The sequence below is a fragment of the Rhinichthys klamathensis genome, unplaced genomic scaffold, assembly GCF_029890125.1.
Source record: "Rhinichthys klamathensis goyatoka isolate OS25496 unplaced genomic scaffold, OSU_Roscu_1.1 h1tg000191l_1, whole genome shotgun sequence".
Classification (NCBI taxonomy): Eukaryota; Metazoa; Chordata; class Actinopteri; order Cypriniformes; family Leuciscidae; genus Rhinichthys; species Rhinichthys klamathensis.
The window spans coordinates 6171871-6196683 of record NW_026606717.1 but is presented as its reverse complement, the minus strand read 5'-3'; the positions used below and the strand labels follow the sequence as shown (position 1 = coordinate 6196683).

The window sequence follows — 24813 nt, the reverse complement described above, 5'->3', positions numbered from 1 at the left end:
TAGTGTTCCTTCATCCTTACTTTTTTTCTCTCTCTCTCTTTCATACTGACCCCCCACCCCTTATCCTTCTTGTTTAAGACATGGGTGTGTAATGATTTGCTTTTGGGGGATAAAACCCACAGTTTGGAAGTGGAGAGGGATATTACAGAGCAGGATGGCCCGGAGTAAGGTACCTCTGCTCTTGCATGGATTTCTCCTGCTGTTTCTGTGTAGACCTTCCCTTCAAGGAGGTAAGGTGTCTTCAAACTCATTTGGCTTTTTCTATCTTATTGCATTACAGGTGTACTGCTGTTTTGGCAATAGCATCACACGCTTTCTTAATATCAGTGCCATATTGCCAACAGTGGATGCAGTCATTTGTTATCTGTATTCTGAATGTTTTACAGGTAAAGGATGGATGAATAAAAAGTAAGCAATTGTTATTGAAAAGTCCTTTATTGAGGACATGCTGTGTTTTATTGTTGCAGGATGGTTTGTGTCAATAAAATTTGACTCAAGTCTTGTTCCTGCATTATCTTTTAATCTTAATTAAACTTTACGGCGATAAGGCAACATTGCCCACTCATGATACAGTAAAGCTACAAGCTCTTCAAATAAAAGAAGCTGATATAGCAAATATAGAATATATATTTGATTTAATCATACTTTTTTACTTTTGCATTATGTAGTTTAAACTAAATATTAGTATTAGAGTGAAATCTGATGTATTTGCATTTGGTGAAAGTTTTTGATACAACGACAAATAGTACTACATAAAACCAGATGGATTCTTATAAACAATGTAAATTGCATTTTTAAAGGATTTTAATTCATTGTTTGTGTTTTTGGATAAAACAAGGTTTCCCACTTGCCATCTTTTATTCATGTGGAAGGAAAGATCTGAGAAGTTCTGGTCCAGATCATTACATCATACACTAACAACACATAAGCTTGTCCCAGAGGGTTTGTAGAATAAAGGACTTGAGCTTTTTAGTTCTAAGCTCTTGGATAAGGTCATGTATAGGATGTTGTTCTTCATGTGAATCACATCCATTCTCTGTTCCCCTATGCCTCCAAACCTTAAACAGCAAGGCGAGAGGACACACAAACTCATGTGGTAATGCATTTGGTGCTGTTTGAGGCTTCACATAAAAGACTAGATGTGGAGATTAGATAGAAACCCTTTGGGTATGTGGCATCATCACTGAGTAAATTACAAGAATGGTCCTCATAAACTGGTAATGTGTTGCAGGAGTGAGATCCTAATATGCATCGTCTGACAATAATAAAAAAAAAATTTCAATGGGTTTGCAGTGCAGTGATATTCACAGCAGATTTGGTCATTTCTACTAATAATGTTTCAGAGAATATTTTCTTTATTCCCCTCTTATCAATTTCTGCCTTTCTTTGTAGTTTGTCAGGTCAAACACACAACTAAATGCTTCCTTATGTCCTCAGTCTGTCATGCTATCCTTCATGGGACATATTAATAAAGCAGTTTATTAATGTTCTCTTTCTCTCTCAGGTATCTACATACCAGCTGGTGCAGGGGGAGGAGCTGGAGCTGGATTAGGGGCTGGTGTTGGAACTGGAGCTGGACTTGGAACCAATATAGGAACTGGTCCAGGAGGTGGATTTGGTTCTGGAATCGGAGGTGTTGGGCCAGGAGTTGGAACAGGATTAGGTCCAGGTGCTGGTCCTGGTGGATTTGGAACAGGGCCAGGAATTGGCATCAGACCTGGAACTGGTGAGGTTTCACATTTATTCTTAAACAAGTTGTGTGCAATTAGTGTCTATAGCTTGCATATCAGTGCTCTATCAAATTCAATCCTATATATAATGTATGTATATAATGTCTATATGGGGGGCAAGGTGCTGGACTGGGTATTGGAGGTCTTGGGGGAGTTGGGCCTGGTGATGGAGGGCTTGATACAGGAGGACTTGGTACTGGTGGATTAGGCACTGGAGGACTTGGAACAGGTTGCTGAAATTTTCTGTACATATTACTTGTAATTTACCTTAAACTGCCGTTGCAGGATTGAAAGAAAATTAATAAACAAGTGTCATTTTTATTATTTACTTTTATTAAAGCTGCAGTAGGGAGTTTTGAGAAAACGTTGATTTAGCCTGAAAATTTGAACAAGCACAACTTACAGGTCCCACCCCCTTGCTCTCTGCTGCGCTACAGCCCTCCCTCCACAGCGGAGCCTGCCGTGAACGCGCAGGCTAGTAAACAGGGCCACCCATAACGGCGGATAAAAAGTTATATGGCACATTCACTAATAGGGACTAAACGTCAACAATATGCTTTACATTGACTATGGCCTGCCCATACTTTGACTACAAACTTGGTCCTCAAATCATTATGTATTTTCCAATAGCCTACATGTAACTTTATAACGTTGCACTCTTTCTATAAGTTATAAATAGCTAGTAAGAGAACGTTAATATAACGGTAACTAACGTTACAGTATGTAAGTAATTATTCTAGCGATATATAATGCTAGATAAGGTGTGCTAGGACATTATTTCAGCAACATGACAAGCCAGTGAATTAGCAGGTTTCAATTGTTGCTTAGCAGAGTGCGTGACATTTTATCTACATGTTATTATCGTCATCAGTCTTTTTCCTTTTACCTCTTTGTTTTATGAGCAGGTGTCACTCGAGAATTGGCAGTTTAGGTTGTTTCTCCGTCATAAGCACAGCTGCAGCACGTCGGCAATCTTGAGTTTGAACCAGTTTGAACAACGGCTCGCGCTCCGGCGCTCGCGCTGTGCAAGAGGGGTGTGATCAGCGCGTACACGAGCGTGACTGACACTGCTAAGACACTCCTCTCGGCTCTGATTGGTTGTTTCTGACCGGGAGCGTGTATTTCTTGCAAATGGCAATAGGACCACTGGGAGGAGCCAGAGGAGCTTGATTTTTACACAGATTATCTGTCTCATATTCTACTGTCAGGACATAATGACAGTTTTAGCAAATACATGTTTTCAAAAGTTACCTACAGGAGCTTTAATTTTTATGAATTGTATTATCTTTCTGATTAACATAATAAACTATTCAGGGGCAAGCTATCAAGTCACAAAAAGGACCTATAACCAATTTTATGTTTTCTAATAGGGCCATTTGTCAAGCCACCTAAAACAGGTGCGTTGTAACTCATGTTAAAATTTTGGATTAATGTTATTGATTAAGATTGCCAGAGACATTGATTTTACATTAGATGAGAAGTTCATTGTGTCAACACAGGAGGATATCTACCAGGAATTGGACCAGGTGGTACAGGTGTTTTTCCTGGAGCTGGAGGAGTTGGTCCTGGTGGCATTGGTCCAGGAGGTATTGGACCTGGTGGCATTGGTCCAGGAGGTATTGTACCTGGTGGCATAGGTCCCGGAGGCTTTGGAGCCGTGGGAACTAGACCTGGAGGGACTGGCCCTGGTGCTGGTGTTGGAACTGGAAGCCTTGGAGCAGGTATTATTTCTTAAAAAGTAATTTTACTAATAAGTAATCAAACATATCTCACCTATTCCTTAACAAGGTTCTGCTAGTCTTTGTGGGATTGTAGAATAACTCAATTACCTGAGCCAAATAATACTGGAAACTTCATATTTGTTGGGTAAGGGGGTAGACTGAGATTGATCTATTTCTGGGAAGCACTTTTTTCACTCACCCTATATTTTCTATCTGTAGGTGTTGGTGGAAAACCCCCTAAACCTGGTGAGTGGGAGAAAACTGCAGTCAATAAAGTGCTTGTATATATTTGCAATTTTAACTACATACATTAAATTAAGCAAACAATGTATTGGTTTCATTGAGGTTTGCATGAGTCTTGCTTCCCACAAACAGGTTATGGCACTCTTGGAGCTGGAGGTCTTGGTGGTGCTGGTGGTGCTGGTGGTCTTGGAGGCCTTGGACTGAGGCCAGGGGGTGCTGGCCTTGGAGGTTTAGTACCTGGTGGTTTTGGTGTTGGTCCAGGAGCTGGTGGTTTTGGCACAGGACTACCTGGACAAGGTAGAAAAACTCCACGGTACTCCACAAAGTTAAACTTTAAGGTAGACAATCTTTTATGGTGATGTTTCTAAAAAAATCTTCTTTTTTTTCAGGAGTTGGCGTGGGCACTGGTGTGGGAGGGCTTGGTACTGGTGGAGTTGGTCCAGGAGGTGCTGGAAGAGGTTAGAAATTTAATAAAACTACTGTAAATGTTAACTATTTATGAATATTTAAAAGCATAACCCCAAACATATAAGGTTTTGTTTAGTGAAGGTTTTTTTTTTCATTTCCTGCTTCTAGGTGTGGGAGGAAAACCCCCCAAAACAGGTTAGCAATCTGTAAAATGCACTGTTTAAGATTTATTGTTGGACTGTGGTCTTTATACAGTGAGACATTTAAGGTAGATTCACTCCATATATATATATATATATATATATATATATATACACACACATTATTTACAGGTTATGGAGGCCTTGGTGGCTTTGGACAAGGTGGCATTGTTCCTGGTGGATTTGGACAAGGTGGCATTGTTCCTGGTGGTGTTGGACCAGGTGGCATTGTTCCTGGTGGATTTGGACAAGGTGGCATTGTCCCAGGTGGTGTTGGACCAGGCGGTATTGTTCCTGGTGGTGTTAGACCAGGTGGCATTGTTCCTGGTGGAGTTGGACCAGGTGGCATTGTCCCAGGTGGTGTTGGACCAGGTGGCATTGGACCAGGTGTCTTGAGTCCTGGTAAGACATATTTCTTATTAATAGTAGACAAAGAACATTAGTTGTTTTAATGTCTTTATACTGATTCTTTTCACAGTACTATTTCATTAAAATAAATAATTTTGCATTGTCACAGGAGCAGGCAGAAAACCTGGGAAACCAGGTATGATGTAAATATAAAAAGTATTTTGCAATTACAACAAAAACACTGTGCACTCACACTTCAAATACACGTTTTGTTTTCGCTGTGAAAGTTACTATTTCTTATTAATTCTTATAGCTACTGTATTCAGAAATATCTTTAGTTTGAAAGCAGCATACTGTCAGCGGTTTTGAAATGCATTTACCTCTGATGGTCTAAATTTAGGTTATGGCTGGCCTGGGGGTTTCGGTGGTGGACCATTTGGAACAGGAAGTCTTGGAGCAGGAGATCCCAGGATTGGTGCTATTCCACTTACACCTGGAGGTGCTGGAACAGGCTACCCATCAGGTGGTAAGGATACACTTTCTTTCCTCCTAGGTTAAAGACATAAAATAAAGAACATTTTACTGCAGTTATGAAAAACTGGGATAAAATGTTACAATAAAACTAAGACCATTGTTTAAAAAAGCATAAAGTGATCATATTTTTCTTTCTGAGGTAAAAATCAAAAAGCTTTGCTGCTTAAAAAATGGAATTTGATTTTAGGCAGCTATGGTGGATACGGTGGGCCTGGAGGTCTTTATCCTGGAGCTGGAACAGCTGGCCAGAAGCCACCAAAACCAGGTAAAACTAGATCTATGGACATGAGTATTGGCATAAATAAAGGTGTGATACTTTGTTACTTGTGGTAGGACACAAATCTTGATTAAAGCATCTTGTTTTACATCACAGCAAAAAAAATGTATTCTTGGCAAAATATTTAAAGTACATTTTTTCAAGAAAACATTTAACTGCTGGATCCTTCTGAAATGGGATTTGTACCTGGTGGTGCAGGATTTGGTCCAGGTGGTGCAGGATTTGGTCCAGGTGGTGCAGGAATTGGACCTGGTGGTGCAGGATTTGGTCCAGGTGGTGCAGGATTTGGTCCAGGTGGTGCAGGAATTGGACCTGGTGGTGCAGGATTTGGTCCAGGTGGTGCAGGATTTGGTCCAGGTGGTGCAGGAATTGGACCTGGTGGTGCAGGATTTGGTCCAGGTGGTGCAGGATTTGGTCCAGGTGGTGCAGGAATTGGACCTGGTGGTGCAGGAGTTCGGCCTGGAGGTGTAGGAATTGGACCAGGAGGCACAGGAATTGGACATGGTGGTGTAGGAATTGGTCCAGGTGGGACAGGAATTGGACAAGGTGGCACAGGACTTGGTCCAGGTGGAGCAGGAGTTGGTCCTGGAGGTGTAGGAATTGGACCTGGTGGCACTGGAACTGGAATTGGAGGAGCAGGAGTTGTGCCTGGTGGAGGTAGGTTTTGAGGGCCATAATTGTATTAAAGTATCTTAATAATAAATATTATCATAATAAATTGTTTGCAACTTCATTATGGCTCCTAGCACCTTTTCTCCCCCAAACTGGATTACCTGGAACTGGGACAGGCACTGGGGGCAAAGTCGGAAAGACTGGGAAGGCACCAGTGCCAGGTAATTGGCGTCTATTGATAAAACTCCCCTTTTCTGGAATAGTTTTAACAAATCTTTGATAAGAAAGCATTGTTTTATATTTTCTCTTTTTCTGCATTCAAACAAGGGGTTGGGATCCCTGGGTTATACCAAGGGGGTATTGTTCCTGGACAAGGTGAGTGACTGAAATATTTGACAGTTACAAGATTTTCCAGTGTTTCTAGAATATTCACACAGATATAACAAATCTGGATTTTTGTTTTTATGTTTAGGCTTTGGTGGTAGAGGCATTCTGCCAGGTGTAGCCACAGGATCTCAAACTGGTAAGTTTTACGTAATTTATAGTTTATTTATAGCTTTATAATTTAAAGCTTTATCCAACAATGAAAGTGCTTTCTGAAGCGCTCTCTCCTATTTTGTTGTTTATAGGGCAGCTTGGTCAAGGTGCAGTTGGAGCCAATGGTAAATTAAATTACTGAAAGAACAATTCTTTTAATAAGGTATGAAAACTACTTATAACAGAGATCACTTCTCTTTTCTCTTGCAGGAGGCCGCGGAGGTTTTGGTCAACAAATTCCAGGCGTGTTCCGTGGATATCCTCTTATATCACCTAAGTCTGGAGGTAGTAGGCATTTAAAACTGTCCATTTATCCATGGTAGTTATTCACATTTGATTTGATATAAACCATCATACACTATACTTGCCAAATGATTACAGTGTATTTATAGAAATTTACTTTCTACCTCATTCAAGGCACAAGCGCTGCAAAGTCTCAGGCTAAAGCTGCCATGTATGGTAAGTCATGCAGGAACAATATTTCAATACATGTCAAAAGAACATGCTTAATATTTTGACTCCCCTTTCAGGTGCTGGTAGTGTTCCGGGTCTAGGTGGTGGGCTTGGTGCAGGAGGTGTACCTGGTGCAGGTGGAGTGCCGGGAATAGGCGGTGTTCCAGGTGCGGCCGGTATACCAGGCATTGGAGTCATTCCTGGAACTGGTGGCGCAACTCCTGGAGTCTTATATCCGGGAGCTGGTGGTGTTTATCCTGGAGGTAAATTCAGGGTTTACTATAAATATACTGAAATATTTAGAGATTATCTAAAACAGTGACAATTGCTCAAGTATTATAATATCTATGAATTGTCTTTCATCAGGAGCTGGGGCAAAAGCTCGGAAATATGGTAAGAAAACCTTTAAATTCTTGTTATATACCATCACCTGGCTGACAACTGTGTCTTTCATGGAAATGGATAGGTGTTAATAAATGACAGCAGATATAAGGGGGAAACCAAATCTTAAATCTTATGCCTTGTGAATTTTTTCATCAGTTACTTTAAAAAGTAGACATGAAAAATTAAGAGCTGATTTTGCTTGTTTGACAATTATCATGCAGCATGTAGCAAATGCTCTTGGCAAATATAGAAACAGAGAATCATCTTAATTTCTATTAATTTTGTGTTGTCTATTTTAGGAATTGGTGGAGCGGGAGGACTTCCTGGTTCTGGCTTGGGAGTGGGTGGCCTTGGAGCTGGAGGACTTCCTGGTTCTGGCTTGGGAGTAGGTGGTCTTGGAGCTGGAGGACTTCCTGGTTCTGGCTTGGGTGGTCATGGTGGACCCCTTGGTTCTGGTTTAGGAGCTAGTGGACTCCCCGGACCTGGAGTTGGTCCTGAAGGTATCTTGAAAATAATGTTAGTTGAAAATGACTTTCTTTTGCTGCTGAAAGTTAATATTATTATTATTAACCGCACAACAATGTCTACTATTCTGTCATTTTTTAGGATATGCTGCGGCTAAAGCAAGAAAATATGGTATGACTTTACATTCTGCATTTTGCAATGCGATCGATCTAAGGCAAATAAATATGAATGGTATTGTTAAAAGTCTTCAGTGTCCATAAATGATATATATCTGACTGAGCAACTCTGCTCCTGGAGAGTTACAGTACCTTCCTGTCCACCTAAATTAGGGTGCTGAGGACTATTTGAAAATTACAGGAAGGTGTGTTCAAACAGGGTTAGGTCTGAATTTAGGAAGGTAGCTCTCCAGGAACGAGGTTGGCTATACCTGCCCTAGCTTTTCACAGAATACATGAGAAATGATTTGTCATGATTGAATGCTATGTAGATAAGTATTATGTAAGCAATGAGATTCCCCAACCTTATTGTAGGAGGTCAGTCAAAATTTCAGACTTAATTCTTGGCTCTTTTTAATCAAAGATTAAAAGGAAAATATTATAAATGTCCCTCTTAATGATTTTGTGAATATTGTATACCCTACATCAGGACTCCTCAACTAGTTTCCCACACTCCAAATCCGGCCCTAATCATTTTTTATTAGATCCTCTGATTGTTTTAGATTAAATCACTGTATGATATATCTGTACTCTCCACCCAAAACTCAAGACTTTATGATTTTATTACATATAAGTTGTGAGATTCTACCACAGTCATAGACACCGTAAGAAAGGAAATACATTAATATTCATTGATAATTGCTTTGTAGCTCAGCTTGGACGTCATGGTGGAGGTCTTGGGACTGGTGGGCTACCTGGTGGAGGTCTTGGGACTGGTGGGCTACCTGGTGGAGGTCTTGGGACTGGTGGGCTACCTGGTGGAGGTCTTGGGACTGGTAGGCTACCTGGTGGAGGTCTTGGGACAGGTGGATTACCTGGTGGAGGAGCTGGTGGTCTTCCTAGCGGTGGTTCTGGAGGACTTCCTGGCTCTGGTACAAAATTATACTATCATATTGTATGATGTAAATTTTATTATAACGTTTTGAGGTCATATTACATACCCTGATGCTTTGCAGGATATGCAGAGGCAAAAGCTCGTAAATATGGTAAAACAACAGTTAATTCAATCCTTCAATATACTGTTAAAATAATTTTGATGGTTTTATTGATAGCATTTATTATCCAAACTTTATTGTAGCTTACAACCAGATATATTATTTTTGCTTTTCTAGGTCTACTTGGTGGAGGTGCTGGTTTAGGCCCAGGCACTGGTGTCGGACTGGGTGGGGCAGGGGGTATACCAGGAACTGGAGTTGGATCTGGTGTGGGTTACGGTCCAGGAGGTGTACCCAGTGGTGGGTTTGGTCCTGGAAGTGCATTTGGACCTGAAGGTAAATCGGTATTTACAATTATTAAAAAAGTAAGTCTAAATAGTTTTGAATGGACTAACTCTTAGAAAGCTAAAATGAGTACACTGTACTTTTTTATTTTTTAATCAGTAGAAAAACAGAAAAAGTCGTGGTAATTTTCCACCTGGACATTATCTGTTAAGCTTACGAACATTTCTTTTAACCCTAAAACACAACTTAATTGTTAATTAAAAAAACAGGTAAAGCACCTGTGAAAAATCAATACGTAAAAAAACTTTGTATTAACACAGTACATTGTGCCCTATTTTTAAGAACTTTTCTCAGACTGTAGTTTACTCCCATGTGTTGCTCTAGTATATATATATATATATATATATTAGTGTGTGTGTGTATATATATATATATATATATATATATATATATATATATTTTTTTTTTATATATATATAAAAAAATATATATATTTTTTTTTTAATTTTTGAGATGTTGCACAACTCAGTTTTACAGCTTTCTCTACACAACTGCCTATTGAGTTTCTTCTATCTAGACAGTCTATGAATAATGTACAAGGTATGTCATTCTTTTTGCAGGAATTCAGAGAAAGACAAAGCTAAAAAAAAAAATCTCTAAAAAAAATCACAAACCATAGAAATGCAACGTCATAAGAAAATGATAGCTTTGGCCTTTCTTGGAGTTTAATTAAACCCTGACCAATCTGGAAACCTAAGTAACATGTCTAGCCAGATGACCTTTCTTTGGGTTTGGCTGTAAGTTTAGCCATGACATTCTTGGGCACATTCTAGTGTCTTATCAGTGTTCTCAGAGGGGATAACTGCATCATTCAAACACACAGCAATGTAAGTTTAGGTAGTTTTTCCATACTCTGCTCTTCTTTCTTTATAGTTCACTAATGTGTAGTCATGCATGACCACATTGGCCTGGCCAAGGTTTTCTGAGGTGACATCTTGAATTTGCTAGACTGGAGGTTTTTTATTAGCAGGTGAACAGAGGTAAAGATCTGGAGGTTCCTGCTCAGATGCCCCTCTCCAGATGGGGAGTGTTGCAGTCAGTGTATTTTTCGAGGGTATGCAGTGATGCAAGGATCAATGGAGGTCCCCGCAGGGGCACTAAATGGGCTATTAAGACCTTGCTTTTTTTGGTTTACTCTGATTTGAGACACTGAGATAAAAGAAATTGAAATCTATTAGTAACACTGTTTTTTTAGAGACACCATTAGCTAAAAAAAAAAAAAGAATATTACGTAGCTTAAACCACTGAAAAATCATATTTCTTCTCAACCATTGTCTTCTTATATTCTAGGATATGCTAGGGCCAAAGCTCGCAAATATGGTAAGGGGAAGTTAAATAAATTTGTTCTCAAATTTTTAGAGTCCATGTAAAAAAATCTACTTATAAATGATATTTTATCATGCATTTTTGCAAAAAGGGGTTCCTGGTGGAGCTGGTGGAATACAATTGCCTGGAGGATTAGGAGGGTCACTTGGTAGTGGAACAGCTGGAGCTGGAGGAGGAACACCAGGTGCTGGAATTGGACCAGGATGGGCACCAATCGGTGGTTATGGGGCAGGAGGAGTACCTGCTGGAGGATATGGACCTGGCTCTGGAGGTATGCTGACAAACATTATCCCCCGGTTTCACAGACAAGGCTTAAGCTAGTCCCAGACTAAAATGCATGTTTGAGCTGTTTTAACTGAAAGCGACTTGCACTGGCATATCTTAAAATATGTAAGTGTCATTGTTTTGTCTCAAGATGCACACCAGTAATGTTTTTTTCTAAGGCACGTTTATAAAAGCTACTTAAATGCCTTAATTGAACTAAGGCCTAATCCTGGGTTAGTCTAAGCCCTGTCTGTTAAACTGGGCCTGAATTACATGCAGTTAAGATGTTCTGTCAATTTTCCATTTCTACATTTATTCTTTGTATCTCACTTTGAATGTAGCTTATCCAGGTGGACCAAAGGCTCTTAAATATGGTAGGATATTTTAAATCAGTATTGACATAGTGTTTTTTTTTCTACAACTTGACATTAACACTTATTAAATTGTTTTAATCCAGGTCCTGGTGGGAGCGGAGGGGCTCCAGGACTTGGTCTGCAGGGTCAGGTAGGAACCGGTCCAGCAGGAGGTTATGGTCCAGGGACTGTAGGAGGTCCTGGGTCTGGATTTGCTGGAACAGGACTGCCTGGTAGTGCTGTTGGAGCAGGAAGCAGAGGAGGGCTTGGGCCTGGGTATGGAACAGGTGCTGGAGGTAATTTAAGCGAGTCAAAAATGGGTAATTTACAAAGCATTAGAAAATGTGTATTATTAAAGCTGTATCTGATCTACATATCTTTCAATTTATTACACATAATGCCCTATAGGATATGGACCTGGATCAAAAGCAGCTAAATATGGCAAGTTTAAATATATAATTGTACTACATACACTTACATATGTCTTGCAAGTGGCTGTTGATCATTAGTTAATTTACTCTACATTCAAAAAGTTATAAATGTTATTAAATATTTTATTCATATATTTGTTTTTTCAGATATATATTCATATTTCATGTACATTAAATACTAATATTTAAATAATTATGTTATGTTTAATATCAACTTATTGAAATGATATACGTACGTGTTAAAAATGAAATGTTTGCCTTGGAATGATACAAAATGAGTCTAAACACTGGAATATTTTGACAGGTTTACCTGGTTCTGGAGGTGTTATAGGAGCAGGAGCTATACCAGGAGTGGGAGGAGGTGCTGGAGGTAAAATTGGAAGCAATTTTTTTTTCTCTTTAAAGGGATACTCCACCCAAAAAAAACTGAAAACTCCATTTACGCACTCTCATGTTGTTTCAAAACCTGTTTGCCTTTCTTTCTTCTGTGGAACATAAAAAAAAGATAATTTGAGAAATGTCGAGTGTTTATTTTCCCATACAATAAGTCATTGTTTGGGTCTCAACATTCTTCAAAATATCTTCTTTTGTTTTTCTGCAGAATAAAGAATTATATACAGGTTTAGAACCACAGGGTTAGTAAATTAGCATGTTTACATGGATGCTGATAACTCACAAAATTAAGCTTATTGAAATAATCTGTTGTCGCAGTTTACTTGCAAACCAATAACCCGGCAATGCAAGTAAACCGTGCTTACAAGATTTCAAAATGTAATCATTCTTGTATCTGTCTTTGAGGATTCCATCCAGTTATGTCGGTTGGGATGTTAAATAAAGTATGAAAAACTGAGAGTATTCCAACATGTCAGCGGGAATCTTACAGACTCATATATTATCCTCTCACGCAGCATTTTGACTGTACCACTTCTACTTTGGCTGCACGAGATGAGAATGTGTTCAGAGATTGCAATGTATTTCCTCCTCCTTATCACAAAACACTCGCTCTGTCTGGATGCTCTTAAACCCGCAGTAAGGACGCTTTCCTGTCACATATCACATGTGTACTTCAATAAGCCAACAGAAGACAGGTTAATGTGTATACATGCTGGGCGAAATCGGGGGAAGGGCAAAAATCTAGCTGTGTCGATCAGTTTATGACCATACTCCGATAATGGAAAACGGGTTAACCTGTTTACATGAGCACATGCACTGTTAATGCATATTAAGCATAATCGGGTTGTGTGTGCATGTTAAAGTGCTCAATAATGACAGAATTTTCATTTTTGGTTTGAGTATCCCTTTAAGATAAGCATAACATACCCTAAAATTTGAATAGATTATCAGACATTTACAAACCAAACTAACAACTGATTTGTATGCTGAATTTGTATAATAAGTTTAGAATACTTTTTTTCAGTTCTGCCTGGAGGGCTTGGGGTTGGTCTTGGGACTGGTGTTGGATATGGGGGGTATGGAGGTAAAGTTTTAAAAAACTAGATGTGCAATGCTGATCACTAAACTTGAGACATAAAATACTGTTTCAAAACAATTGGTTTAAGCATCTGTGGGTGAATCTCCTGTTTTGTTATTTTTCATTCTAAAGGATATGGAGGAGCACAAAAACCACCTAAATATGGTAAACCACTTATGGTACCTAACTTTCACAATTAAAATACCACATATATTCAGGCTAGGATTTGACCCCATGCATCTGCATCTAACAGGACAACCAGCTGGTGGGGCTGGAAGTGTGTTGGGTGGGTCGGTACCAGCAACTGGTGGAATTGGGGCCACAGGAACTGGAGTTGGAACTGGTGGGTGATCACTGACTAAACTAAACAACAGTTAATAGATACAGGAAGGAATTTGTTTACATGCTCAGCTTTTCATCTCATGTGGTATAGGTGGGGCTGGAGGTATACAAGGTTCAGGAACCAAGCAAGACAAGTATGGTGAGTTCGTGATCTTTGGTTATATCATCTAGCAATCCGTCTCTCCAGTATAATATAATATTAATATTCCATTTTTTTATTTAAATCCAGGGGTACCAGGCATCACAGGAGGACCAACAATTCCAGGTAGTACAGCTGCTGCCGGAACCGATCGTGGAGCAGGTCCTAAACCTGGAGTTGATGGAGGTAATGCAATTAATAATTATTAATTAATGTTCTTTAATGCACTTTAGTAAGATACACACATGTAATATCCAACATAGTGTCATAACTACCAGTCTTATCTGATCCCTGTTTAGTGATTGGCAGTCCTGATGGTGGAACTCGTAGTGATGGAGGTCAAGGACATTACTTTTTTTCTATCATTTATAGATATTTATTATTTGTTCTTTAGCTGTTAATTTGTTTGTTCCTGCATTGTAATTTTAACATTTTGTTAAACACACAGGTGGAACAAAAGCTCCCAAGACTGGTAAGAAAATGTTTAATTTTTTTCTTTCCACCCCATATATCTGGAAAAAAAACAATTGTCGTTTTGAAATTATACAAAAAAAAAAAAAAAACAAAAAACGAGCAGGCGATTCCCTTTAGCCACCAGTTTTATTTTGTGATCATTTTAGAATCTGGAGGACCAATAGAGGGATCAGGTGGGTCCATTGGAGCTTGTGTTATAAGTATTTAATGAACAATGGAACATTTTACGGCCTTAAGTTTGATTTCCAACTTTCTGAAAATTATAGGAACTGAGTATGTAATATTTTTCAGGCGTTACTGGTGGCCCCCTTGAAGCTGATGGGCTTGATGGAGCTGCTGGGACAAGAATACCCATCTTAGCTGGAGAAAGACCAGGTAGACCCTTCCTGTTCAGTGAGCTTGTAGACATCCTTATCCTTTGCATTTTTCCATTTATTTTTGGTCACTGTATTATGGACAGATGGACTTGAAGGTGCCAGGTTTGTACTTTTCCACTCTCCACTGTATGTAAATGTACTTACAACACTTATTGTTAAAGTCTATTAGAAGCTTACAAATCTGTGTTTTAAAGGAATAGTTCACCCAGAAAAGGAAATTGTCAACATTACCTCATGATGATATTCCATGAGTTGGATGAAAAACGTTTATGATAGGCTACTTGTATGAGGTTTTGTCAGAATATTCTTTTAAAATCTCAGCTTTTTGGTCACCAGAACAATCAAAGTCATACAGGTTTTGGAGTAAATTATGGCATAATTTTATTTTTTAGCCAGTTATTGTTATGATGGTAAAACAGGCTATTCATATTTACATTTACAGTGGAATTATATTATATTGCTGTCAGTTTACTATAGCCGCTCTTCATAACTTTAAAAAATAATGACCTCACAAGTAATCAATGAGCTCAAGATTATTTTCTCAGTTTCTTCTTTTGGTTGGTGGTGGAGTTATTCGAGAACATTATCCAACTACACCATGTTAATTTTTTTCATCCGTCAGACTATAAATTGCTAATGTTACATCTCCCTCTAGTGGTGGAGGACGAGTCTCATGCATACGGATGTAGTAGCCTATAAAACATTATTTTAAAACTGTTTGAGCTTGTGAATGCTTTTTTCTTAATCCAAAAACATTTTGCATTTAAAATTCAGACACATAACATGTTTATGACACAGAGGCAACTTGTTCAGTTAATAATGTGTTTACAGGGGGTGGGGCTCATTAACAAGTCAGTTTAGTCCTAAAATGAGAATTTTCCTTTGAAAAGGATCTTTTTATGTTTTTGACGGATTGTCAATTTATCTGGAAATAAAGTCTGTGGTTAACATTGCTTGAAGAGATTTTTATGCTTTGTTCATTTGTAAATGTATGTTCTAGTGTGACTGAATCTCTTCAAATAACTATATTTTCTTCCTTAGGAGTTGGTGATAGTGGAACATTACCTGGAGCCAAACCACTAAAACCCCCAGGTACTTCATGCCATTCACTTTTACCCTTACTGTCTCAGTATTTTTGGGCAAGCAGGTGCTTTTTTATTTGTAAAAAGTTTTATTTTACTTGTCTTACTGTAGGCATTGGAGGTGGAGCCATTGCTGGACGTGGAGATACGCCAGGCACTATTGAAGGAGGACCTGGAAGTGTAGGCAGTGGTCCAGGAGGAGTTGGTGGAGTTCCGGGAGGAGTTGGTGGAGGACTGGGAGGAGTTGGTGGAGTTCCAGGAGGAGTTGGTGGAGTTCCTGGTGGAGTTGGTGGAGGACTGGGAGGAGTTGGTGGAGTTCCGGGAGGAGTTGGTGGAGGACTGGGAGGAGTTGGTGGAGTTCCGGGAGGAGTTGGTGGAGGATTGGGAGGAGTTGGTGGAGGACTGGGAGGAGTTGGTGGAGTTCCGGGAGGAGTTGGTGGAGGACTGGGAGGAGTTGGTGGAGTTCCGGGAGGAGTTGGTGGAGTTCCTGGTGGAGTTGGTGGAGGAGTGGGAGGAGTTGGTGGAGGACAAGGTGGAGTTAAACCTCCTAAAGGTAATTTACCTGCTCTCTATGTGCATATTTATAAAATTGTGAATCTATTAAAATTATTTTTTTTCTAGTTTATGGTGGTCCAGGTGGAACTGGAGCTCTGGGAGTTGGAGGTGTGGGTGGAGTGGGTCCAGCTGGAGTGGGAGGAGCAGGACTTCTGCCTGGAGGTGGTGGTCTGCTACCAGGAGGTGGAGCTGCAGGCACAGGATTCGGGGCGCAGAAACCAGGCAAAAGTAATCAAAGCATTGATCAGATCAACAAACATTTTATTGTGGAATATTAAAAATAATTAAATGCTAAATTTAAACAAAACAAAATTAATGAACACTTAAATATCTCAAAAATTTGGGGGGGGGAATTTTTTTTTTTACATAATGAGCATTTGTTGGCCTTCAGTTAGAAGCTTAACATCTACAAAAGACTTAGGCTTTTGTAAATCTATTGCAGGTTATGGTGGAGCTGGAAGTTTTGGAGCCGGTGGGATCCTACCAGGGACCGGTAACTCAAAAAAGCCACCATATTCCTAATATTTTATGCACCAGTCTTGTGCTGCTGAGAACTATATTTTTAAAACTTTTTTGCAGGCATCAGGTTCCCCAGTGGGGCTGCAGTGGGCGGAAAACAAGGAAAAGGTGTCAGAAAACATTCTCGCTGTTCCACAATTCTTATAATAAAAATGCAGTTTGATTGTATACACATGCACTGAACTAGAAAGACTGTTAAATTACTCTTTATCACTTTGATCAAAGTTTATGGGGCAGCAGGCACACTTGGTGGGCTTGGAGGCCCAGGCGGATATGGAACAGGACCTGGTGGCTATGGTGGTGGTCCGGGCGGTTATGGTGGTGGTCCGGGCGGTTATGGAGGTGGTCCGGGCGGTTATGGTGGTGGTCCGGGCGGTTATGGAGGTGGTCCGGGCGGTTATGGTGGTGGTCCGGGCGGTTATGGTGGTGGTCCGGGCGGTTATGGTAGTGTCCCGGGCAGTGCCGGTGGACTTGGAGGTATTTACACATTTCATGGTGTATTTCTCTCACAATTTTTTACATTTAAATATTCTAATATTTATTTGTTTTTTAAGGGCTTGGTTATGGTCCTGGCGCATTAAAACCCCCTAAAAGTATGTAAAACTCATTAAATGATCACTTTAATCATGCAATAACCAATCCTTAGGCAAAATTCATAATAAAAAAAAAAAAAAATGTCATGTGTTATCAGGCTATGGAGGAGCTGGAACATTGGGTGGGGCTGGAAGAGGAGGAGTTGATGGAGGTCTTGGTGGTGGTCTAGGAATTGGACCAGGAGGTGCTGGCGGAGGTCCTGGAGGAGTTGGAGTGGGTGGAGGTATCATGCAATTTAATATACATTAAACATAAGTTTGACAAAATTTTTAGAATAGAGTAATACATTTATAGAATTGTAATACAATTATAATTAGCTGTTAGTCGTAATTATAAATTAATGACAATATCCATTGCAAAGGTATACCAATATACACTCACCGGCCACTTTATTAGGTACCCCATGCTAGTAACGGGTTGGGCCCCCTTTTGCCTTCAGAACTGCCTCAATTCTTCGTGGCATAGATTCAACAAGGTGCTGGAAGCATTCCTCAGGGAGTTTGGTCCATATTGACATGATGGCATCACACAGTTGCCGCAGATTTGTCGGCTGCACATCCATGATGCGAATCTCCCGTTCCACCACATCCCAAAGATGCTCTATTGGGTTGAGATCTGGTGACTGTGGAGGCCATTTTAGTACAGTGAACTCATTGTCATGTTCAAGAAACCAATTTGAAATGATTAGAGCTTTGTGACATGGTGGAAGTAGCCATCAGAGGATGGGTACATGGTGGCCATAAAGGGATGGACATGGTCAGAAACAATGCTCAGGTAGGCCGTGGCATTTAAACGATGCCCAATTGGCACTAAGGGGCCTAAAGTGTGCCAGGAAAACATCCCCCACACCATTACACCACCACCACCAGCCTGCACAGTGGTAACAAGGCATGATGGTTCCATGTTCTCATTCTGTTTACGCCAAATTCTGACTCTAACATCTGAATGTCTCAACAGAAATCGAGACTCATCAGACCAGGCAACATTTTTCCAGTCTTCAACTGTTCAATTTTGGTGAGCTCTTGCAAATTGTAGCCTCTTTTTCCTATTTGTAGTGGAGATGAGTGGTACCCGGTGGAGTCTTCTGCTGTTGTAGCCCATCCGCCTCAAGGTTGTGCGTGTTGTGGCTTCACAAATGCTTTGCTGCATACCTCGGTTGTAACGAGTGGTTATTTCAGTCACTGTTGCCCTTCTATCAGCTCGAACCAGTCTGGCCATTCTCCTCTGACCTCTGGCATCAACAAGGCATTTCCGCCCACAGAACTGCCGCTCACTGGATGTTTTTTCTTTTTCGGACCATTCTCTGTAAACCCTAGAGATGGTTGTGCGTGAAAATCCCAGTAGATTAGCAGTTTCTGAAATACTCAGACCAGCCCTTCTGGCACCAACAATCATGCCACGTTCAAAGTCACTCAAATCACCTTTCTTCCCCATACTGATGCTCGGTTTGAACTGCAGGAGATTGTCTTGACCATGTCTACATGCCTAAATGCACTGAGTTGCCGCCATGTGATTGGCTGCTTAGAAATTAAGTGTTAACGAGCAGTTGGACAGGTGTACCTAATAAAGTGGCCGGTGAGTGTATATATCCACGTTCACCTTGAAATGCATTCACTACACATCGGTGGCTTAAATAGTTAATATGAGTTTGCAATCCATAGGTGCCAGATATCCAGGTGGTGGCCTGGGAGCTGGAGCTAGGAAGCCTGGGAAATTAGTGGCCGGTTGCATAAACTGCTTAAACTAGTCTAACAACAACATCTAATTTTGTTCTTCAAGACTGGTCATAACTATAAGTCAGTTACATAAAGGTAGATTTGGTCTATTTTGAATCCGAAAAGTAAGACTGATTAGCTGTAATAAACTGCTAGTTAGTCATGCTAGTTCTTAAGACTCAGTTTTAAGTTAGTGGCTGTGTTTATGCAACTAGCCCCAGGATCCTGTTTTTTAAAGTATTAACATAATTGTGACTAATTATTACAATGTCATCATTACATTAGCTTTAGGGCCTTTGTCTAGCTTTTGTCATGCTAGAAGTACACTTTAATGTGTTGACTAAAGCAAATGTAAATTAATTGATTATAATTTTAACTGTAGAGCTATTTGATATTACATTTGAAGGTAATATATTTCATATGTACTGAAGGTAACACTTTTTTTTCTCGATTGTGCACTTCAGACATTCTACTAACTGTAAGTAACTTTGCAACTACAAGTCAACTTGCAGTCATTAGAGTATTAGTAGACTGTCTTCTTAATATCTGATAACACTTTATTTTGATGCTCGCCAACAGACATTCTACTGACAATAAGTAACTTTGCAACTACGTGCAAACTTATTCTACTAACCCGAAACCTAACACCTAACCCTAAGAGTTAATTGACATGTAGTTGCAAAGTTACTTATAGTTAGTAGAGCGTCTAATGTGGACTATTGAAATAAAGTGTCATATGCAGTAATAAGTACTCTTTTTAAAAGTATGCTAAAGTTTTTTTTTCCACAAGGGAATATAACATAACATCATATGGTAATGATGATGATGTAGATCTCACTTCACATGTTGTTTTTGTTGTAGGCTATGGAGGTTTAGGTGGAGCTGGAGGCCTAGGAGGAGGTGCTGGAAGCCCAGTAGGAACCGGTGGAGGTAAAGTTTCTGTTCAAATTTTTCAGAGACCATATTATATTTTATTTTACTTAATGTTATTTTAAAGTGTTGGCCTCTAATTGGTGTATGGTTTCCATATCCTGGCTTCTGTTTTTCATAAATGAATGAGCCTACCTTAAGATGAGTTTGCCAACACCAGTGTTTGTATTATTGTAAGTTCAAAGATTGTGTAACATGAACAATAGTAATAAAGTTATGAAGTAAATTCTAACCATATCTCATTCTTATATGTCGGATATGTTACTGTTATTTTAAGTTTTAAATGTGTAAATAGGTCTATTTTTACAGGTATAAAACCTAATATTCATTAAATTAACCAACATAAAATCAAAGAGGGCATAAAGTTTGTGTTAGGGAGTAAAATGCATGTACTCAAATTGCAAGAAAAAATGTGGGATTAAACGGGTTAAGGATACATACATCAGTTAACTTAAAAAAAGTGAGGAAACCCGTTGCTAAAGTAAGTATATAAACTTTATGCGTAATTAAAAAAATGTAACTATGTGGACTTGTCATCATGTAACTTTTTTTTTTTTTCAAATATGCATGAAGTTTATTTACTTAATTTTAAGGCAACAGGTTTCCTCACTTTTAAAAAAAAAAAATGAATTCAACTGATCACATTTTACAGTGTTGAGATTAATTATTTCATAGGTGTGAAGGAAATTTTATGTTTGAGACAATTTTCCTTTTATTAATTTTAATATTTGGTGTCAGGTCTCAGGTAAATCAGATAAATTCACTTAACTTACTGCATGATTTTTTTTTTGTCAATTTCTTATTCATTTGTCTCAGCAACTGAATGAGCATAAATTGCATGTAAAATGTGCTGGCTGGTTGCCATCAGATGGATGGATTTTATTTACTTGCGTTTGTTTGCGGGTTGTCAGGGCTATCAGCCAGGTGAGGCATTATATCTTTCCTCAATTCTCTTTGAGGAAATGGGCTTATCCACACCTTTTCAGTTGAATTTATGGAGCACATTGAAAGAACAGATATCAAGATACAGAGTTACAGTAGATCTGTTTATCTTGCAGGAGGTGGAGTCCCTGGATATGGGACTGGTGTAGGTCCAGGTGCTGGATATCAACAGCCATATCCAGGTAATGAAGACATTATGGCAACTTTAATGTGCACATCACCAACTCTGAGGATTCAAGAAAGCTTTTAGATGTTATTCAAGAGTTAGTTGACCAAAAAAGGAAAATTCTATCTTCATTTGCTCACCCTCATGTTGTTCCAAACCCATGTCTTCTAAAGAGACACTATTACTTTTTATGATAAACGGACTTAAATGGTAAACAAAGCTCAAATGTGCTTGCTCTAATGAGGTTTGTTCTAGTGTGTCATACCATATTTGATTTGCTTTATGTATGTGTTGATACATTTTTAGATGTGAATGAAAAGCTAAGATAAATCTGTTCATCATACAAAGCGACCGTGTCTCTTCAGAAGACTTGGATGAAACTGCTCAATTCATAAATTGCCATTTCAATTCAAAAAGTTCATGAAAAGTTGAGTGAATGGACTTTCAGGGACAAAAATATGTCCGATTTTAAAAGATCTTCATTTGTGTTTCGAAGATGAACGAAAGTCTTATGGGTTTGGAACGACATTAGGGCGAGTAAATGATGAGAATGATGAGAATTTTCATTTTTGGGTGAACTCTTCTTTTAAGTATTTAAAGGGATACTCCACCAGTTTTTCTTATTAAACTATGTTATTCCCTTAACTAAGACGAGTTGATACATACCTCTCTCGTCTCAGTGCGTGCACTATATCCCTCTGTATTGCCGCAAAACTATGTTAGCACTTAGCTTAGCCCATGCATTAAATATGGGCCAAGCAGAGAAGCGACCAAACACTTCCACGTTTTCCCTATGTAAACACAGTTACTCGAGTAGTGTAACTTGACCTGGGCTGGTGACACAAAATAAACCGTTGCGCTTTTCTAAGCGTTTAAAACTGATGACTATATTGTATGGCGGAATAGCATAACAAGTGCTTTTGAGCACTTCGACTTGGCGCAATAATATCTTCACTCGTGAAAAGATTACCGGCTCCCGCTTCCTCTCCCCCTCCCTCCAATAGCATCCAGCTGCTGACATTTCCGTCAATACTACCAACGTGACTTTTACTACCTGTGCTATTAGCAAACTGCAGATCATTTGCAATGGCCGACTTTGTAGATGATTATGACTTCTTTTAGAAGACCCAGAGCCATATCTGTTTGAACCCGAGTACACGGAGGAGGAATTAGCTCTTGTGGACCGTGAGAGGCAAGAAAGATATGATCCAGAACAGACCGGAGCTGGCGAAAGACCACGGGCTTTCTGTAAGTGATCTGAATATTGTTGGTGTAGCCTCATCCTTTAGGCGTGTTCCTGTGCAGGTATAGTCCTTCTTTGTGAAATGTTCGGAGCAAACACGCCACTTCTTCAGAGTCATCAATGGTGTTTTGGGATTCTTGTTCAAAGCAGCTAACCAAGCTCTCCGCTGTATGTGGTGTGTTGGAATTCGGTGAAAAATGACAGCACTATGTACATTCTCCTTATTTTCACAACCCTTTACGATGCACGCTTTAACCATTATTGTACACAAACTAGCTTCCAACAACCTGTTACTTCGTCAACTCCGCTCGAACTACTACTACCGGCGCATGTCACGTTGTATTGACGGAAATGTCAGAGGGAGGGGGAGAGGAAGCGGGAGCCGGTAAGAGGACTTTTCACGAGTGAAGATATTATTGCGCCAAGTCGAAGTGCTCAAAAGCAATTGTTATGGTATTCCGCCATACAATATAGTCATCAATTTTAAACGCTTAGAAAAGCGCAACGGTTTATTTTGTGTCACCAGCCCAGGTCAAGTTACACTACTCGAGTAACTGTGTTTACATAGGGAAAACGTGGAAGTGTTTGGTCGCTTCTCTGCTTGGCCCATATTTAATGCATGGGCTAAGCTAAGTGCTAACATAGTTTTGCGGCAATACAGAGCGATATAGTGCACGCACTGAGACGAGAGAGGTATGTATCAACTCGTCTTAGTTAAGGGAATAACATAGTTTAATAATAAAAACTGGTGGAGTATCCCTTTAAACGAGAATAAACAAAAAGAAAAGTAATTTTACATTACAGTTCTGAATAAGTTTGTATGATTGTTCTGTACACAACAAGTTTGCATATAAACAGACATTCAGCAGTGCATGTGTGTGGAAAGAAAGATAATACATGTGCTTCTATGCCAGGGAAATCATTTATAAAATGTAGGAGTGTGATAGTTATAGCAAATTTACTTTAATGATTTGAATTTCAAATCATGTAAAAAGTCATAGCTGGGAAAGACATTCAAAATTTTCTGAATCCAAACGTTACCAGAGCGACATTTTTAAGGTGTGTAAATAAATAAGTGACGTTTTCTTGTACCAGTGTGTTTTAATAATCAATGTAAGTGGTTTGGAGTGATTACTGAGAAGTTGTGATGTTGTATGATAGGTTATGGTGGCACTGGCGCAGGGGGAACTGGAAATGCTCCACTTACACCTCAGCAATGTAAGACATACTGCTATTTACTTGATAAAATTAGAGTTTGGCCTAAACCTGTACATTACCCACAGCCATTTGCAGCTATGTATTGCATTTAAATGTGTGATTCTTTTATAGCAAAAGCAGCCAAATATGCAGCTCTTCAAGGCTTTCTAGGTGCAGGAGGCTACAGAGGTACGTAAGCAGAAATAAAATCAATCTTTTTTTATGGTCCATACTGCAAAAACCCGTCGAAACAATGACTTTTAGTTGTGCATCTTCATGTTTTATTGTTCATGTTCCATTTCCTTACCGTATGTTTTAGCTTACCTCAAGGGCATCCGTGTCTTTGTTTCCGCAGTAGTTTCAATTTTGATATTTTTAGGTCAAACCGTTCTTGTCTGTCAGTCATATAATGCAGGTCTATGGTCACCACCTCAAAGAGCATGCACAGAGAAGTCCAAATTAAACATGATTTAATGACTCGTAAATGTAGGTACACATTGATGGCCTCAATTTTTCTAGTTGCCAAGGCAATATTTAAAGGTGCGTTCACGCCATGTTGTTGTAATTACGTAACTAATCTGACTTGTAAAAAGCATTCACGTGATCATAGAACTTTTAATTACAACTTTAGACTCATAATTTTCCGAACTACGACTTGTATAACATGCGACCAAGAGAAACGTATAAGTCCATAATTTTCGTTTAGTTTAATTTGATTGATGGACTGAAATAACTAAAACCTAATAAAACTATATAGACATACACTCACACAACTAAATTATTAAAACTTTAACTAAAAATGAAAACGGAAAATGTAAAGTAAAACCTCATTCAATGACACTAAACTAACACTGTTTGTAGTTTGAATAAACTCACTGTTATCAACAGTGGCAGTAGTGACAGTGTGTTTTCCTGTAGGGGGCGCTGGATGCCAAGGCAAATACTGTGGAAGGAGAAGGAAGTGAGAAACCAGCGGATAGAAGTGACCTCATAAACAAGTGGTGCTACTGCCTGATCTCAAATGCACTTTTTTTTTTTTTTTTACAGTTTAAAAGTGCCTCATGTAATATGTGAGAAAGATTTGAATTTGCATTAAAGGTTTTTTTTTCAGCCATATGATTAGATGTGATGTGAACCTCACAAGGCACTCTTTGCACTGCCTAACTCCCTTATTTACTTACGTCACTAGACATTTCCTTTGCTTGATCTTTTTTTTTTTAATAACAAATCAGACATTTGACCATTTAATGTTCCATCTTAAACTGCTGCAGTTCCAGCTGTGCATC

General features: G+C 39.2%; 2 protein-coding genes across 2 annotated transcripts in view; one reads left to right on the top strand and one right to left on the bottom strand.

The window, feature by feature from the left end:
• The window catches only part of mrps17 (mitochondrial ribosomal protein S17), a 31450-nt gene extending 29834 nt beyond the window's left edge, over positions 1-1616 (bottom strand). Inside the window, exon 1 of the mRNA XM_056262219.1 lies at positions 1517-1616. The gene's annotated coding sequence lies outside the window, so the exon portion shown is untranslated. The remainder of the gene's footprint in view (positions 1-1516) is intronic.
• On the top strand, positions 63-23724 carry elnb (elastin b). The gene is made up of 54 exons (XM_056262328.1): positions 63-230; positions 1505-1726; positions 1852-1959; positions 3101-3127; positions 3230-3451; positions 3671-3697; positions 3827-3991; positions 4084-4152; positions 4271-4297; positions 4435-4464; positions 4570-4704; positions 4820-4846; positions 5051-5176; positions 5372-5449; positions 5660-6118; positions 6208-6294; positions 6401-6448; positions 6546-6596; positions 6703-6735; positions 6818-6895; positions 7028-7069; positions 7141-7326; positions 7430-7456; positions 7747-7947; positions 8054-8083; positions 8778-8999; positions 9312-9398; positions 10698-10727; positions 10825-11004; positions 11339-11371; positions 11455-11646; positions 11759-11791; positions 12086-12151; positions 13199-13258; positions 13385-13417; positions 13506-13595; positions 13686-13733; positions 13824-13919; positions 14033-14071; positions 14182-14205; positions 14354-14380; positions 14499-14582; positions 15626-15676; positions 15779-16219; positions 16288-16449; positions 16664-16714; positions 16801-16848; positions 16966-17217; positions 17295-17333; positions 17432-17557; positions 19911-19979; positions 21038-21103; positions 23492-23548; positions 23660-23724. The coding sequence occupies exons 1-54, from the start codon at positions 92-94 to the stop codon at positions 23722-23724; spliced, it is 5415 nt and encodes a 1804-aa protein (XP_056118303.1). The 5' UTR covers positions 63-91.
• The last annotated feature ends 1089 nt before the right edge of the window (positions 23725-24813 follow it).